Source organism: Callithrix jacchus, chromosome 3, assembly GCF_049354715.1.
Source record: "Callithrix jacchus isolate 240 chromosome 3, calJac240_pri, whole genome shotgun sequence".
Classification (NCBI taxonomy): domain Eukaryota; kingdom Metazoa; phylum Chordata; class Mammalia; order Primates; family Cebidae; genus Callithrix; species Callithrix jacchus.
In genome coordinates, this window is record NC_133504.1 from 21,890,209 (window position 1) to 21,908,108 (window position 17,900).

The 17,900-nt window shown below is 38.1% G+C and overlaps 1 protein-coding gene across 25 annotated transcripts in view; it reads left to right on the forward strand.

Moving 5' to 3' along the window:
• NEK1 (NIMA related kinase 1) overlaps positions 1-17,900 on the forward strand; it is a 257,207-nt gene that overhangs the window by 212,860 nt on the left and 26,447 nt on the right. For all 25 annotated transcript variants that reach the window (XM_078366260.1, XM_078366264.1, XM_078366266.1 and 22 more), the window contains one exon: positions 11,330-11,481. In XM_078366260.1, the coding sequence (XP_078222386.1) occupies positions 11,330-11,481 (152 nt within the window). The remainder of the gene's footprint in view (positions 1-11,329; positions 11,482-17,900) is intronic.

The following is a 17,900-nucleotide window of genomic DNA, read 5'->3' on the forward strand; positions in this document are numbered from 1 at the left end:
GAAGAGTGTTGGGTTTAAGAGAGTCAGGTTACTTGTGGATCTATTTTATGCTTTTAAACTTTGTCTTTAAGCTTTGCTAGGACAAGTGTAAAGTTGTCTTTATTCTAGAGCTACTTCAACTTATTTCCAAGTCTGACCCTCTAGGGCCTCCACTGCGCATCACAGGTGATCTTGAGGAAATGCCTCTCTCCCAGTCAGTTTGATCGTCTCCTCTACCTGCATGAGCTCTGAGTGTTGTTCAGCCTACAGCTCCCCAGTTGTTTTGGCCTAGTTTCGTGAAGTTTCATTCTACATGTTCATGGCCTGTGCTCATCAAAGACTCAAGAAAACTACCTTGAAAAGTTTTGATATTTCTTTCATTTTATTTTAATGAATCTCTCTTTTCTAGTTCTACCTCCCTAAACTTTGATCTTTCTCTCATCAATCTAGCAAGACTGCATCCAAAGTCCAGATATTTTCCCCAGGCAGAAAGCCACTTTAGTGGAAGGGTTGACCTCATTCGTTTCCCTTCTCACAGGACAAGGTCATGCATTTTGTCCAGTTTTCTAGTTGTTTCCTGTGGAAGGGGAACTTTGGCCATTATTACTCTCTCGTGGCCAGAGCTGGAAGTCTCTGGTAGATAAATGTTGTGATATTTCAAGGCTATATCCTGGGCCTCCTCTACTTGCATTTACTTCCCAAGTAATGTGGCTCCAGGGCTTTCAATATAAGTTATATGCTGATGAGACTCAACTTTATGATTCTAGCTCTTTCTTACAGATTATTAACCTAGTTCATCAATCCACTAATCATATCAACCAATTGTTTCCTAACCTCTCTTCCTAATTCTGTGGCTGCCTGTGTGAAATTCATTGTCCAAATAGAAACCAAAAGTCTATTTTAATATTATAAATTAAATCACAACCATGCTTAAGACTTCAGTGACTCTCTGCTGCTTAAATAACATTCAGACTCTTTACCATGGTCTACAGGATTTCATATGGCATTGACTACGTCTCTGTCTCACCCCAAAACCTTTTCTCTAGCTCATTCTAACATTTTTCCCTTGATACACCACACCCTTTCCTGCGGTAGAGTTTGTACTTGCTGTTAACCTTGGCCTGAAATGAGCTATTCTTTCTTCTTTTCAACTGTGTTCATTGTAGTCTTTCAAGTGGGGCCTTGGCTTCATTTCCATTTATAGGAATTGCCATCTCAAGTAATGTTAGACACCGTGATCTTGGCCATCAGTTTGGAAAATTACAGTTACAGGACATGCTACTATAGTACATACAGGAAATTCTAATGTAGTTGTTAGTTTTTCAGCTTCACTTATTATGGTGATTTTATTTAAAGTATATTCTTAAATGCATGTAATCTTTTTTTAATATTATAGACAGGATCTTGCTCTGTCTCCCAGAATGGAATTCAGTGGTGCAATCACAGCTCACTACAGCAGCCTCAACCTCCTGGGCTCAAGCAATCCTCCCACCTCAACCTCCTGAATAGCAGGGATTACAGACATGCTTCAACATGCCTGGCTAATTTTGAAATTTTCTGTAGAAACAAGGTCTTGCTATGTTGCCCAGACTGGTCGCGGATTCCTGGGTTCAAGCAATCCTCCCACCTTGGCCTCTCAAAGTGCTGGAATTACAGGCATGAGCCCCCATGCCTGGCCAAATGTGCTTAATTTTTGAGTATCTGATAACATCTGCAAGATTTATGTGTCTGTGATAGATAGTGTGAGGATAATCAGTACACCAAAGATTTGTCTTAAATAAGATCGACATTAATATATCTTTATGCTCTCAATTTACTTTGTTGAGTAGTATAAGAAATTCTCTAGGAGACTTTTGTATTTACCTTGAGGATGTTGTAAATCTGTCTATCACACCCTTTGAGAGGTGAAACAAATAAGTGAAAACACTTGGAATGCATTATGATAATTCCTGAAACGGAGAGATGAATGTGGGCTAGTGGGACCGCTAAAGAGGAAATGATTAGTCTGTCCTAGAACAAAGATTCCTGAGAAAGTTTGCATGGTGGATGGCACATGGACAACATTTAAAGCAAAATAAACTGTCATGAACATGAGACAGCACCGTGTGTTTGAGGCATTGCAAGTAGTTCTTAGTGACTTAAGTGTGAAGGAGGTAGGATTCCAGTCATTCTTGTTCATAAGCTACAGTTGTCGAATTTGTGGGATCCTTTTCCCGTTTCTAGAAAAAGTCTCTCTTTTTTCTGAATAAAGGAATACACTGTCTTAAAGACATAAAATTAGAGCTGTTCTTGTTGCTCAGGTCCTCCCTTGTCCTCTTGCCCCTACCCCATCCTCCACCTCCCAAGCAGTTCCTTAGCCACATCTTTAGAGCCCTGGAATTCTGGGAATATGCTCTGTATCATGATACTAAGGCATTCTTTTAATGTACTTTAAATGGCTCTCTTTTTTTGCAGAAACTAAGATGTAATGACAGTAAACTGAATTACATGTTTAAGCAACCATACAGACAGTAATTAGTGGCTTAGTAGATCACTGTAAGACTGGCAATCAGAGTAATGCTGTGATTGCCACCATTCATCAGCAGGGCTATAAGTGATGACTTGGAATAAGCATGGTTATTCCAGAAAACTCCACTTCCTTTTCTGCTACGTATTTGTTTAGACCCTGCTTCAGACCAGAAGAACTGGATTACATCAAAATATATAGATTGTACTAGAGAGTATGCATTACAAATCAGCAAGCCACTAGTGATTATTATACATAGTTATTAATATTGAGTATGAGATTTATTTAAATGATAGTCAAAATGAAAAGGGAATTGTAAACTATGCCATATTCCCCAGAGGAGAGAAATATGTAAGTTGTTCAGGGGAATAAGTGCTTTCCTTGCTACTTCCCTCTGTAAGAGATTTCTTTGCTAGAGTTTTCTATTACAGCCAATAAATTCTGTAATCTGTGATAACTTCAATACCATTTCTACTGTAAATACAATAGATGATTTTATAAAGTAATTATAAAGTGGTTTGCTAAATGAGGATATAACACTTGGGATCACTGAAGGTTAGTTTGTAAAAGGTCAAAATAAAAGTCTAAAATTGTTGTTTTCTCCTAATTTTGTTTAAATAAGGACGGACTCTAGATTACCAAATGAATTAGCTGCTTGTCTTTGAAAGAGTGATATTTTGCAGTATAGCTTTGCATAATGATTATTCAGGGAATAACACTGCAAAGGCATGTCATGCAGTGCTCTGTGTTGTTGGTCGATAAAGAGCCATATAACTTAGAATTCCAGTGAGGACGTGACACGATTGATGACCTAGAATGAAAATGACTATAACTCAGACTCTAGTCTGGTCAGGCGGCCAGCTATTTTTGTTAATGGATTACAGAGCAGTTTTCACTCCAAACTAGAACTTGATGAAAACTTTTTTGTTCATTCACCATTGATTAGTGATCAGCTTGTTTTGAACCATAGAACCTTAACCCTAGAATTTGACTATGGGCACCATGAAGAATGTTTGTCTAAAATACAGATTCTTACACCTCACATCTGAAGGTATTTGTTTTAATATGTCTGGAGCAGAGTTCAGGAATATGCATTTTTGGCACAACCATAAGTACTTCTGCTGCTGGTGGTCCACATTCCTCTCTTGAGAAATACTGCGACAGATTGCAGTTGACCTAATTGCAGCCTGGAAAGTGTTTAAACTATGTTAGATGTCAACCCTCCTTGACTGCTAAAAATACTAATGCTTCAAAGGAATGTCTAATGTTGAGTGCTGTGCCTTTCCCGTGAACTGTAATTATGAACACTTTGTCAGATACATTGATAAGTAGTAAGTTAATTTTCTATATAGGGTTATTGGATAGCAAACAATAACATTTTGGAAAGAGGCTACTAATATGATATTTACTTCTTGGCAGTAATTTAAAAAAGTACCAAATTTAAGACCATATTATCAGAGTAATACAGATTATACTGAACTTTGTTACTACTAGGATGTATGACTCTAACTCATTAAAATTTATGCAAAAGAGATTGATTCAAGATCAGAAAACAGCCATGCACTGTTCATAATTATTAATTTTTTCATCTTGAGAAATAACTATGAACTACTTTGATTTTGCAAAGTTATCTAACAAAAGTATACTAATTATTAGCATAGTAGTAGCTGGATAATAGTATGAATAGTATGCTGTATGCTGTTCTAGCTGGTTGACATATAATTACTTCTGACAATGATCCTATGTGACAAATACTGTTTTTTTGAGACTGAGTCTCACTCTGTCACCCAGGCTGGAGAGCAGTGACACAATCTTGGCTCACTGCAACCTCTGCCCTCTGGGTTCAGGTGATTCTCCTGCCTCAGCCTCCTGAGTAGCTGGGATTGCAGGCGCCCACCACCATGACCACCTAATTGTATTTTTAGTAGAGATGGGGTTTCACCATTTAGGCCAGGCTCATCTTGAACTCCTGACCCCAAGGGATCTGCCCACCTCGGCTTCTCAAATTTCTAGGATTACAGGCATGAGCCATTGCTCCTGGCCATTAATGATGTTACTGTCTCCATTTTACAGATGAGGAAATTATGATGCAGAGAAGTGAAGTACATAGTGGGTCACTATAGATTTTGAAGGATGTATGAGTGACATAAAGTGATTGATCTAGTTTCTTACACAGACAAAGACTGATTAAATCACTTATTTATCCATAAAATAACAGTAGCTTCTGGTGAAATATTTCCTGCATTGCTATCTTATAGGAAAACTTGCCTGGAAAACCTTGGAATTCGTTGTAGACGAATGTGGCATAAAATTTAGGTGTATTTGGAAGGCCAAGGCATGAGGATCACTTGAACCCAGGAGTTTGAGAGCAGCCTGAGCAACATAGTGAGCACCCCCCGCCACCATCTCTACAAAAAAATTTTAAAATTAGCCGAGCATGGTGCACACACCCACCTCTAGTCCCAGCTATGTGGGAGGCTGAGGTGGGAGGATTGCTTGAGCCCAGGAAATCAAGGCTGCATTAAGCCATGTTCATGCCACCATTCTCCAGCCTGGATGACAGAGTGTGGCCCTGTCTCAAAAAGAAAAATTAGGCATAATATTTAAATATTAATAACTAGTTTAAAGGAGTAAAGAGTTGCTTTAATTTTTAAAAAGTGGCATAACCTGAATTAACACCACATACCTGTGGTGCGAAGTGAACAGAGTGGTAGAGTTTATAGCCCCCAGATCAGAACAGTCTGAAAAGTTTGGGTCCCTTGCTTATATTTGTTCATTCAGTGAACTCCATCAAAGAGACATTCAATCTCTTTGATGGTAGAGTCTCTACCTGTCTCTCTCTCTCTGTCTCCTGCCTCCCTCTCTCCCTGTTTTTCTCTCTCTCTGTTCCTCCCTCGCTTCCCCCACCATCCCCTTCAGTCTTATTCCAGCTGAGACCTATGACTCATGAAACATAGATAAACATTTCTCCTTTCTGTTGCCACAACTGTTCTCTGATATTGTGGTGACAACTTTTCTAGGTTCAGAATTCCCAGAGTCAGGATGTTTTTCTGCCCTGAAAGTATCATAAGGCAAGGTCTGGGTCTATTTTCAGTCACCATTATATCCTCAGCATCTAATACATGATTAATGCCCAATAAATTCTATCTGTGGATAGAATGTATTCATCAGTTAGGGACTTCTGACATGTTATTGCTTTGTACCTTACCAAATCTAGCTTTGTTTTGATAAAGGCCAAAGAAGTCCACCAGTAGAAGATAATGGTGAAGCATTGTTTGAAGTTCATTCTCTACCATAAAACTTCTTATTTTCTTTGTCCTGTTAGGGAGAATTCATCAGAGATGGGTTTTGATTAAAAGCCTTTTACAAGGAGGCTTTTAGAAGTAGAAAGCAGTCTGGGGAAACACTGTTCCACCTTCAGAAGGAGCAAAGGTAGAAACAGATGATAAGCAATTTAAAGCCAGTGATCATGGTGTTTTATTCTTCTCTAAAGAACAACTGTTTCTTTAAAAGTGCAAACTGGTTAAGCATGTGTGGTTGTCCCCACATGTGGATACATGATGTATTTGTGGAGTTCCCCATTCCCTCTGCTTCTCCCTCTGAGTCAAGCTATTGTAAGGCAGATTCATTAAGTGAACAAATACTTACTAAATATCCACGACGTGCCAGCCACCATTCTGAATGCTAGCATTACGGTAGTAAGGAAAACAGACAAAAATCCTGTGCTCATGGAGCCAGTCTAGTTGGAGAATATACATGATAAAATATATGATCATCAATAATAGGAAAAATTGAAGCAAGCCTAGCGAAGAAAGTTTGTGTACGTGAGCTCCATTTTTTCCTCCTTTTCTGGAGCCAACTAGTCAGCTATGAACTTAATCCTTAGAGGTTACTCCTGACTGGGATACATGCCTTCATCATGCACTGAATGGGCTTTAGGCCAACATAGATTTGTAAAGATTCAAATCAAAACTTTGCAATTGTTAGGATTTTATAAAGGAAAATTATCAGTATATTTTTTCAATCAAATTTTTTAAACTAGTAAAATTTTCAAGATGTGATTAATCTCTAATCCCATGAAATCTGAAAGAGGTTGAAATAGAGAATTACCTCCTAACTCCACTTTATTTGCAGCCAGTTAAGATGACATAAAAGTCAGTCATGGCCAGACGCAGTGGCTTGCACCTGTTAATCCCAGCACTTTGGGAGGCCAAGGTGGGTGGATCACCTCAGGTCAGGAGTTCGACACCAGCCTGGCCAACATGGTGAAAACCTGTCTCTACTAAAAATACAGAATCAGCTGGGTGTGGTGGCACATGCCTGTAATCTCAGCTGCTAGGGAGGCTGAGACAGGAGAATTGCTTGAACCCAGGAGGCAGAGGCTGTGGTGAGCCAAAATTGCACCATTGCATTCCAGCCTGGGCAACAAGAGCGAGACTCCATCTCAAAAAAAAAAAAAGAGTCAGATAAAGATCATAATATCAGTTTTATTTTTGATAAAGCCCTCCTGGAGAGTGTGGCTTAGATTTGACCTGAAATCATGCTTCTTGATATTTTCCTTCAATATCTAGTCCTTGGAATATGAACTTTAACCCACAGTAAGAGCTTTATACCCATCAAGCTCCAGTAGCAGGGAGACTGAGAGTGAGACCTATCTTGTCCCTAGAAAGCAGGCATAGGTCTGAGCTGTTTGTGCTTACCACAAGGCAACAGAAAGGAAGCAGGATATTCACACACTTTGTGGCAGGCAGATCTGAGAAAGAGAGCAGGAAGGACACACACTTTATTGTCAGTGCCCTCTTGCCAATTTGCCTTCAGTCAGCTTGTGTTTCTTCACTTTAGGGGTTAGCGAATAAGGGATGGAGAGAGAACAAATGTGTTTTGTGATTACTTTTCCCTTCTGGGGAGTGGAGTAGAAAACTGATCTCCTTTAAGAAAACTTGAGAATTTCTTGTTATATAGCAAGTGCAAAGTGACAAAAAATGATTAATATATAATTCACATAAATAGTACATGTACCTTACATGTCTTTTGATTTGTTAAAATATTTCATTCTTATATAATGTTCATAGTTTTTGCCTTTGGGAAGTGTTCTTGATTTTTAAATTAATGTTTTAAATCCATTTTGAGCCTGATTGATGGGTTGAAGTAAGCAGATACTCACAGAGGTTATTCTTTGGGAGCAGCGACATCATTGAGTTGCAGTGAGCAGAGGCTAAACAGATGTGCTCATCATAAGCCACTTGGTAGTATAACTGGAATACTCTACTTCATAATTTTATATGAAAAATACTGATGCTCAAAGAGGGAATTAGAATTATTTTGAGTAGAATTTTTTAGATGAAGTTCTGTTAATGCAGGTAATACTGAATTAATTCACTATGTTATATGGTTCTCTACATCTTTGAGAAAAATAGAACTAAACAGCAATAAAAACTAAAGGAAACATTTTAAGAAAATATTTTAAAGTTCCCCAAAATATTGCTCTCCTGTTTGAATTTATAATGATACCAAATACTATCTACCAATAATTTATAATGCTACCAAATACTAGATACCAAATACTAAATACCAAATAATTTTTTTCAAGATTGTTACATGTAAATTATCATGTAATTTTTTTCAAAATTGTTACATATAAATTATCATGTAACAATCTTGAAAAAAACTCTTAGGCAGTGTGTTATAGATGAGCTCTTATTTTCAGAAAGATTTCCTTCTGTGGATGTTAAAACTACATGATATTGTTTAAACAACATGAAAAAATTAGTAGAATAAGAATTATAGAACTGAAAGTGTTCTTTTATAAAATTCTCTTGACCAAAGATGAATAACCTTGTTTAAAACTTACTAGTATAATATCCAGAATCTACGAGGAACTCAAACAAATAAGAAAAAAACAAGTAATCCCATCAAAAAGTGATCAAAGGATATAAATAGACATTTCTCAAAAGAAGACATACAGACATCCAACAAACATATGAAAAAATGCTCAATATCACTAATTATCAGGGAAATGCATATTAAAGTCACAATGAGATACCACCTTATGCCTGCAAGCATGGCCATAATTTTGTTTCTTTCTTTTTCTTTTTTTTGAGACAAAGTCTTGCTTTGTTGCCCAGGCTGCAGTGCAGGGGTGTGTTCTCCGCTCTCTGCAACCTCTGCCTCCCAGATTCAAGCATTTCTCCTGCCCTAGCTTCCCGCATAGCTGGTTTTACAGGCATGCACCACCATGCCTGGCAAATTTTGGTATTTTTAATAGAGAAAGAGTTTCACCATGTTGGTCAGGCTGGTCTCACACTCCTGACCTCAAGTGATCTGCTCACCTTGGCCTTCCAACATGCTAGGATTACAGGTGTGAGCCACTGTGCCTGGCCAAGAATGGCCATAATTAAGAAGTCAAAAAACAATAGATGTTGGCTTGGATGTGATGAAAAGGGAATGGTTTGTTTTGTTTTTTTTTGTTTTTTTTTTTGACAAAATGACAGTTTTTATTCATTGTCAGAAAAGGGAACAGCTTTACACAGCTAGTGGGAATGTAAATTAGTACAACTGCTATGGAAAACAGTATGGAGGTTCCTTAAAGAACTAATAGTAGAACTGCCATTTAACCCAGCAATCCCACTACTGGGTGTCTATCCACAGGAAAAGAAGTCATTATATGAAAAACATACACACATACGCACACACCCTGCATGTTTGTAGCAGCATAATTTGCAATTGCAAAGATATGGAAACTACCTAAGTGTGCCTGTCAACCAACGAGTGTATAAAGAAAATGTGGAATATATGTACCACAGAAGACTACTTAGCCATAAAAAGGAATGCAGCAACTTGGTTGGAGCTGGAGGCCATTCTTCTAAGTAAAGTAACTCAGAAATAGAAAACCAAATAGTATATGTTCTCATTTACAAGTCTATCCATGTAGGCATGAAAGACTACATTGGGTTTTTATATAAAATTTTAGTGTACACTGCTTGGGTGTTGCATGCACCAAAATCTCAGAAATCACCACTAAAGAACTTGGCTAGGTAACCAAAAATCACATGTAGCCCAAAAACGATTGAAATTAAAAAATCACTTGTATTGTTAAAAAGATCAAAAGGAAAAACTGAAAATAGATAAATAAATCTACAGGGGAAAAAAAGGCTCCAAAGCCATGGGGGAGTAGGTGGGGGGAACTTATAAATCTATCAAGGAGTACTGTGGTGAACATAAAAGGCTTATCCAATTGATAGCTGTCAGATTAGTGGGTGGGTATAAACCCATTCCAGGAGGTAAGTTGCAAATTACATGACCACTTGAATTTCCTTCTAACTGTATTATGCTAAGTTATGAAAGTTATTTTGGTTAGCAAAAGGAAGGAATCGAGATTATTTTTCCAGGGCTAAAATGTATCTTAGTCTAAAAAATATTTCATTATTTTGTGTAGTCCCCTCAAATTTAAGTATATAATGTATGTGTGCCATTTATTGATAAGCAGGTATCTAAGGAAACAATTTCTGGTACATACTGCTATTTTATGATATACACGGTCAAACCACTAAAATAATAAACAAGGAAAGTGTAGATTCTACAGATAGTGGGAAAGTCAGCAAAAGAAATATTTTCAGTACCATCACTAAGTGATTTAACAAGCAGTGTACTTTTATCAACTTGTAGTTCATAACAATTTTTCCCTTGAGTGTGAGAACATTTAAATTAGGTTCAAATCATGGAAATCTTTTTTATTCTCAAAAACAGATTGTACCAATAAAATTGGCCAAGTATATAAATTTTCATTCATATGCTAAGCATTGTGTTTTCCTCACAGGCTCCCATCTGGTAGCGTTCCTATCAGTGCCTTGGTAGTCATGTTTCAAACCTACAGATTCCTTTAAGGCTAACCCAGCTTGAGAGTTATGTATGTAATTCGTTGTTTCATAGCCCTGTCTATCTATCACATTCTCATTGTTGAAAGATTGTTGGATAAAGGCTATTTCTGTTATCCCTCATCTTATCCAGTACAGATTCACATTTTCAACACCTCAACTGTGCTTTTATTTTTCTGCTCAACTTAGTTGGCTGAGTTTCTTCTTACTGTTCCTACAAACATGCTCAGCATTAACATCAGAGTGCTTGTCCTTCCAGTCTTCTGTTCTCGTGAGAAAGGTTCCACTCACGGTCCTATGGTCATGGAAGCAATGATAGGCTTCTCTCTATACCGATTTGAGGCCCCTGGTTTCACCAGTATGTGGCTAACCAGCAATTCCTACAATCGAGTGATACAAGGGGCCATGAATTATGTGTTGTGTTGCTTAGCTAAGCTTCAGACTAACATGCTGTAACTTTGGGGCAAGACTGTATGAGCTGACCATAGGAAGATGAGAGGAACACTTAACAGAAACACCATGCAAGGGGAACAAATGGGTTGTGAGTGAGAAGGAGAAAACAGTAGTTTCTAGCACTGCCCGATTCCTGACAGATTTTCAGTTCCATTCCATGTGTATACCTGAATAGATACCTCTCCCACTTTTCAAAGATAATATCAGGAATTCCTGTGCTAAAACCCAAGCATAACCCCCAAGTTTAGTTTCCTGGGAAAAAAGACTAAGCTAAAATTTAAGAGAATTCGGTTCTAGGCTTTTGCAAGTCACCTTTGAATCCTCTTGCTCTAAAAATATTATATTTTATATATATATAATTTTTAGAGTAATATTATATTTTATAAATATATAATATTTTTAGAGCAAGAGAATATATATCTATCACACACAAAATTGTGATAAGCTCTAGTTTTTTCTCATTTTCATGTTTTAATTCTCTTCCTCCTAATAAGGAATTCATTGATTTTTATTTTAGATGTTAAGGACATGTTCACTTCCAGATCTCTCAAAGCTGTTCAGAACCCTGATGGACGTTCCCATCATAGGCGATGTTCGTCAAGACAATCTTGAAATAGATGAAATTGAAGATGAGCATATTAAAGAAGGACCTTCTGATTCTGAAGACATGTAAGTAAATGTCATTAGTAAACACTAGCATTAAAAGAGTTTCTGAATTTATATGTAAAAAAAGAGGGGATGACTGCCTAGCTCTTTTTTTAGTCATTAACCTCTACTTTTATGTCTCCTGCGTATTATTTTTATTTATTTATTTTAAGACAGGGTCTCACTCTGTCACCTAGCTGAAGTGCAGGTTGGACATAGTGGCTCACACCTATAATCCCAGCACATTGGGAGGCCAAGGCAGGAGGATTGCTTGAACCCAGTAGTTTGAAACCAGCCTGGGCAACATAGTGAGACCAAGACAGTCATGCTCTGTCACACAGGCTGGAGTGCAGTGGCGTGATCTCAGCTCACTGCAACCTCTGCCTCCCGAGTTCAAGTGATTCTCCTGCTTCAGCCTCCCAAGTAGCTGGGATCACAGGCACTTGCCACCATGCCCGGTTAATTTTTGTATTTTTGGTGAAGACAGAGTTTCACTGTGTTAGTCGGGCTGGTCTCAAACTCCTTACCTCACTCAAGTTATCTGCCCACCTCATCTTCCCAAAGTGCTGGGATTACAGTCATGAGCTACCACACCTGGCCAAAAAAATTTCTTTAAATAGCCAGGTTTGTTACCACACACCTTGTAGTCCCAGCTACTCAGGTGGCTGAGGTGGAAAAAATCACTGGAACCCAAGAGTTTGAGGCAGGAGTGAGCCGTGATTATGCCACTGCACTCCATCCTGGCAGCAGAGTGACACCCTGTCTCAAAATGAAAAATAAATAAGCTGGAGTGCAGTGGCATGATCGTACCTCACTGTATTCTCTCCTGGGCTCCAGCAATCCTCCCACCTCAGCCTCCCAAATAGCTGGGATCACAGGTGTGAGTCACTGTGCCTGGCCAAGTTAATTTATTATTGCAGAAAAATTAATTTATAAATTTAGTGTAGCCTAAGTGCATACTGTGTTTATAAGTCTGCAGTAGTATATAGTAAAGTCCTATGATAAGTATCCTATAAAGTTTACCATTCTTTGTCTTTTATTCCATATTTTCACTGTACCTTTTCTATGTTTAGGTATATATAGAATAGACAAATACTATCATGTTACAGTTGCTTCCAGTATTGACTACAGTGATATGCTGTCCAGGTCTGTAGCTTAGGAGTAACAGGCTATACCGGTATAGCCTAGATAAGTAGTTAGCACAACAAAGAAATTGTCGTATAGTGTGTAGCCTACATACCTAGGCTATTGAAACTGTAGAACACAGTCATGAATTGCTTAACAACAGGAAACGTTCTGAGAAATGCACTGTTATGGGCATTTCTGAGAACGTTTCCTTTTGTTAAGCAATTCATGACCGTGCTCTACAGTTTCCCAGGAGAATGACCAGAAAGCTCCACCTCTCCCTCCTGCCATGTGTGATTTGAAAGCCATGGCAGTGGGGACCAGCAGGCAGACTAGTTTCATTTGTGTGTGTGTGTCCACGTGTGAGTGCACACATGAGTTCTGCATGTAATTGGATTGTTTTCACTAACTTGCTTTCTTTATGATTCATGGGGAATCCCGAATCTAGGAGGGAAATTTAACAAGCAGCACCTCTGAGAGCTGTGAGGAGTGATAGCCCCTCAGATAATAACCTTCCTTTACCTCGTTCAGCATTAATCAGCCCTCTAAACACCCTCAGACCTCTTTTTGCAGTAATAAAACAAAAGTATCCTAGAGTAAGGTGAGCAGGTAGTGTGTTCAAATCACCTGGAGAAAAAGTTATAAAATATTAGAATTTTTACAATTTATTTTGTGATTTAGTTGAACTTAAGTTTCTGCTTTTTACTTTTATCTTTAGAAAGAACTTCTATTTTGATCTGATTGAAAGTACGTCACTCTCACAGTGTTTTCTTCTGTAATGAGTTAGGTAGGATCGATGCAGCTGGCACATTTTCTGGTTTTTGGGGTTTTTTAATCCTTGCCCTTGCTTCTTAAGTTTCTAGTGAAACTTTATTTTTAAAAGGTTGCCTTTTTCATTTTTCTTAAGCATTCTGTAGATTTTTACTAATGACCTTACAATCTAGAAGAAAAGTTACCGTTTTACTTTTGTTTCTTATGCTTGACTGTGGTCATCAAACACTGAAATGCGGTTTTTATTAATCTTGTTGGAGAATATAACAACATTCAGGATTTTTATTGTTGACAAAGTGCTGAGTGACAGTTTTTTCCCCAACAATTTTATGAAATCATTTATTTTTATCTGGATGAACTATAGCTTATTTGGGACTTGTGTTCTTTTATTTTTTTTTTTTAAGCTGCTCAGTTTGTGTTATGCATGTGTTTTTTTAATGAGCAGTTGATGACAGATTTTATTTTAAAATTTAAGTTCGAAGCCTTTAGTATTAATTGAAAAATTTGAAAACCAAGTTATTTTTAAAGTAAATTATTTCATATTGATATAGGGAAATTTCACTTGATGTTTGTCTTCGGGAAAACAAAATGTGGTTTTTGGTCTAAATTTTAGTCAAGGTTTTATAAGAAAGCCAACTAAACACTGAATTCAAGACCAGATTTTTTTTTATTGCATTTTAGGTTTTGGGGTACATGTGCAGAAAATGCAAGATTGTTGCATAGGTACACACGTGGCAGTGTGTTTTGCTGCCTTCCTCCCCTTCACCCACATTTGGCATTTCTCCCCATGGTATCTCTCCACAGCTCCCCCCACCCGCTGTCCCTCCCCTATTTTCCCCAATAGACCCCAGTGTGTAGTGCCCTCTTCCCTGTGTCCATGTGTTCTCATTGTTCATCACCCGCCTATGCGTGAGAATATGAGGTATTTCATTTTCTGTTCTTGTGTCAGTTTGCTGAGAATGATGTTCTCCAGATTCATCCATGTCCCTACAAACGACACGAACGCATCATTTTTGATTGCTGCATAATATTCCATGGTGTATATGTGCCACATTTTCCCAGTCCAGTCTATCATCAATGGGCATTTGGGTTGATTCCAGGTCTTTGCTATTGTAAACAGTGCTGCAGTGAACATTCGTGTGCATGTGTCCTTATAGTAGAACGATTTATAGTCCTTTGGATATATACCCAGTAATGGGATTGCTGGGTCAAATGGAATTTCTATTTCTAGGTCCTTGAGGAATCGCCACACTGCCTTCCACAATTGTAAAACTAATTTACACTCCCACCAGCAGTGTAAAAGTGATCCTATTTCTCCACATTCTCTCCAGCATCTGTTGTCTCCAGATTTTTGAATGATTTCCATTCTAACTGGCATGAGATGGTATCTCAATGTGGTTTTGATTTGCATCTCTCTAATGACCAGTGATGATGAGCATTTTTTCATATGTTTGTTGGCCTCTTGTATGTCTTCTTTTGTAAAGTGTCTGTTCATATCCTTTGCCCATTTTTGAATGGCTTGTTTTTTTCTTGTAAATCTGTTTGAGTTCTTTGTAAATTCTGGATATCAGCCCTTTCTCAGATGGATAAATTGCAAAAATTTTTTCCCATTCTATTGGTTGCCAATTCACTCTAATGACTGTTTCTTTTGCCATGTAGAAGCTGTGGAGTTTCATTAGGTCCCATTTGTCTATTTTGGCTTTTGTTGCCAATGCTATTGATGTTTTGGTCACAAAGTCCCTCCTTACTCCTATGTCCTGAATGGTTTTGCCTAGATTTTCTTCTAGGGTTTTTATGGTGCCAGGTCTTATGCTTAAGTCTTTAATCCATCTGGAGTTAATTTTAGTGTAAGGTGTCAGGAAGGGGTCCAGTTTCTGCTTTCTGCACATGGCTAGCCAGTTTTCCCAACATCATTTATTAAACAGGGAATCCTTTCCCCATGGCTTGTTTTTGTCAGGTTTATCCAAGATTGCATGGTTATAGATATGTTGTGTTGCCTCCAATGCCTCTGTTCTGTTCCATTGGTCCATATCTCTGTTTTGGTACCAGTACCATGCTGTTTTGATTACTGTAGCCTTGTAGTTTAGTTTGAAGTCTGGTAGTGTGATGCCTCCTGCTGTGTTCTTTTTGCTTAGAATTGACTTGGCTATGCGGGCTCTCTTTTGGTTCCATATTAAGTTCAAGGTGGTTTTATCCAGTTCTGTGAAGAAAGTCAATGATAGCTTGATGGGGATAGCACTGATTCTGTAAATTACTTTGGGCAGTATGGCCATTTTCATGATATTGATTCTTCCTAACCATGAACATGGAATGTTTCTCCATCTGTTTGTGTCCTCTCTTATTTCGTTGAGCAGTGGTTTGCAGTTTTCCTTGAAGAGGTCCCTTACATTCCTTGTAAGTTGTATTCCTAGGTATTTTACTCTCTTTGTAGCAATGGTGAATGGCAGTTCGTTCTTAATTCGGCTCTCTTTAAGTCTGTTATTGGTGTAGAGGAATGCTTGTGATTTTTGCACATTGATTTTATATCCTGAGACTTTGCTGAAGTTGCTTATCAGTTTCAGGAGTTTTGGGGCTGAGATGATGGGGTCTTCTAGATATACTATCATGTCGTCTGCAAACAGAGACAATTTGACTTCCACCTTTCCTATTTGAATACCCTTTATTTTTTTTCTTGCTGATTGCTCTGGCTAGAACTTCCAGTACTATATTGAATAGGAGTGGTGAGAGAGGGCATCCTTGTCTAGTGCCAGATTTAAAAGGGAATGCTTCCAGTTTTTGCCCATTCAGTATGATATTGGCTGTTGGTTTGTCGTAAATACCTTTTATTATTTTGAGATATGTTCATCAATACCAAGTTTATTGAGGGTTTTTAGCATAAAGGGCTATTGAATTTTGTCAAAGGCCTTCTCTGCGTCAATTGAGATAATCATGTGGTTTTTGTTTTTGGTTCTATTTATGTGGTGAATTACGTTTACGGGCTTGCATATGTTGAACCAGCCTTGCATCCCCGGGATGAATCCAACTTGATCATGATGGATAAGCTTTTTGATGTGCTGTTGCAATCAGCTTGCCAGTATTTTATTGAAGATTTTTGCATCTATGTTCATCATGGATATTGGCCTGAAGTTTTCTTTTCTTGTTGGGTCTCTGCCGGGTTTTGGTATCAGGATGATGTTGGTCTCATAAAATGATTTGGGAAGGATTCCCTCTTTTTGGATTATTTGGAATAGTTTTAGAAGGAATGGTACCAGCTCCTTTTTGTGTGTCTCGTAGAATTCGGCTGTGAACCCGTCTGGACCTGGGCTTTTTCTGTGTGTTAGGCTCTTAATTGCTGCCTCAACTTCTGACCTTGTTATTGGTCTATTCATAGTTTCGGCTTCCTCCTGGTTTAGGCTTGGGAGGACACAGGTGTCCAGGAATTTATCCATTTCTTCCAGGTTTACTAGTTTATGTGCATAGAGTTGTTTGTAATATTCTCTGATGATGGTTTGAATTTCTGTGGAATCTGTGGTGATTTCCCCTTATCGTTTTTTATTGCATCTGTTTGGTTATTCTCTCTTTTCTTTTTTATCAGTCTGGCTAGTGGTCTGTCTATTTTGTTGATCTTTTCAAAAAACCAGCTCTTGGATTTATTGATTTTTTTGAAGGGTTTTCGTGTCTCTATCTCCTTCAGTTCTGCTCTCATCTTAGTTATTTCTTGTCTTCTGCTAGGTTTTGAGGTTTTTTTATCTTGCTCCTCTAGCTCTTTCAATTTTTGTTGATAGGGTGTCAATTTTGGATCTCTCCACTCTTCTCATATGGGCACTTATTGCTATGTATTTTCCTCTAGAGACTGCTTTAAATGTGTCCCAGAGATTCTGGTATGTTGTGTCTTCGTTCTCGTTGGTTTCGAAGAACTTCTTTATTTCTGCCTTCATTTCATTGTTTATCCAGTCAACATTCAAGAGCCAGTTGTTCAGTTTCCATGAAGCTGTGCGGTTCCGGGTTAGTTTCTGAATTCTGAGTTCTAACTTGATTGCACTATGATCTGAGAGACTGTTATGATTTCCATTGTTTTGCATTTGCTGAGGAGTACTTTACTTCCAATTATGTGGTCAATTTTAGAGTAGGTGTGATGTGGTGCTGAGAAGAATGTATATTCTGTGGATTTGGGGTGGAGAGTTCTGTAAATGTCTATCAGGTTTGCTTGCTCCAGGTCTGAGTTCAAGTCCTGGATATCCTTGTTAATTTTCTGTCTGGTTGATCTGTCTAATATTGACAGTGGAGTGTTAAAGTCTCCCACTATTATTGTGTGGGAGTCTAAGTCTCTTTGTAAGTCGTTAAGAACTTGCCTTATATATCTGCGTGCTCCTGTATTGGGTCCATATATATTTAGGATCGTTAGCTCTTCTTGTTGTATCGATCCTTTTACCAATATGTAATGACCTTCTTTGTCTCTTTGGATCTTTGTTGCTTTAAAGTCTATTTTATCAGAGACGAGAACTGCAACTCCTGCTTTTTTTGCTCTCCATTTGCTAGGTAAATCTTCCTCCATCCCTTTATTTTGA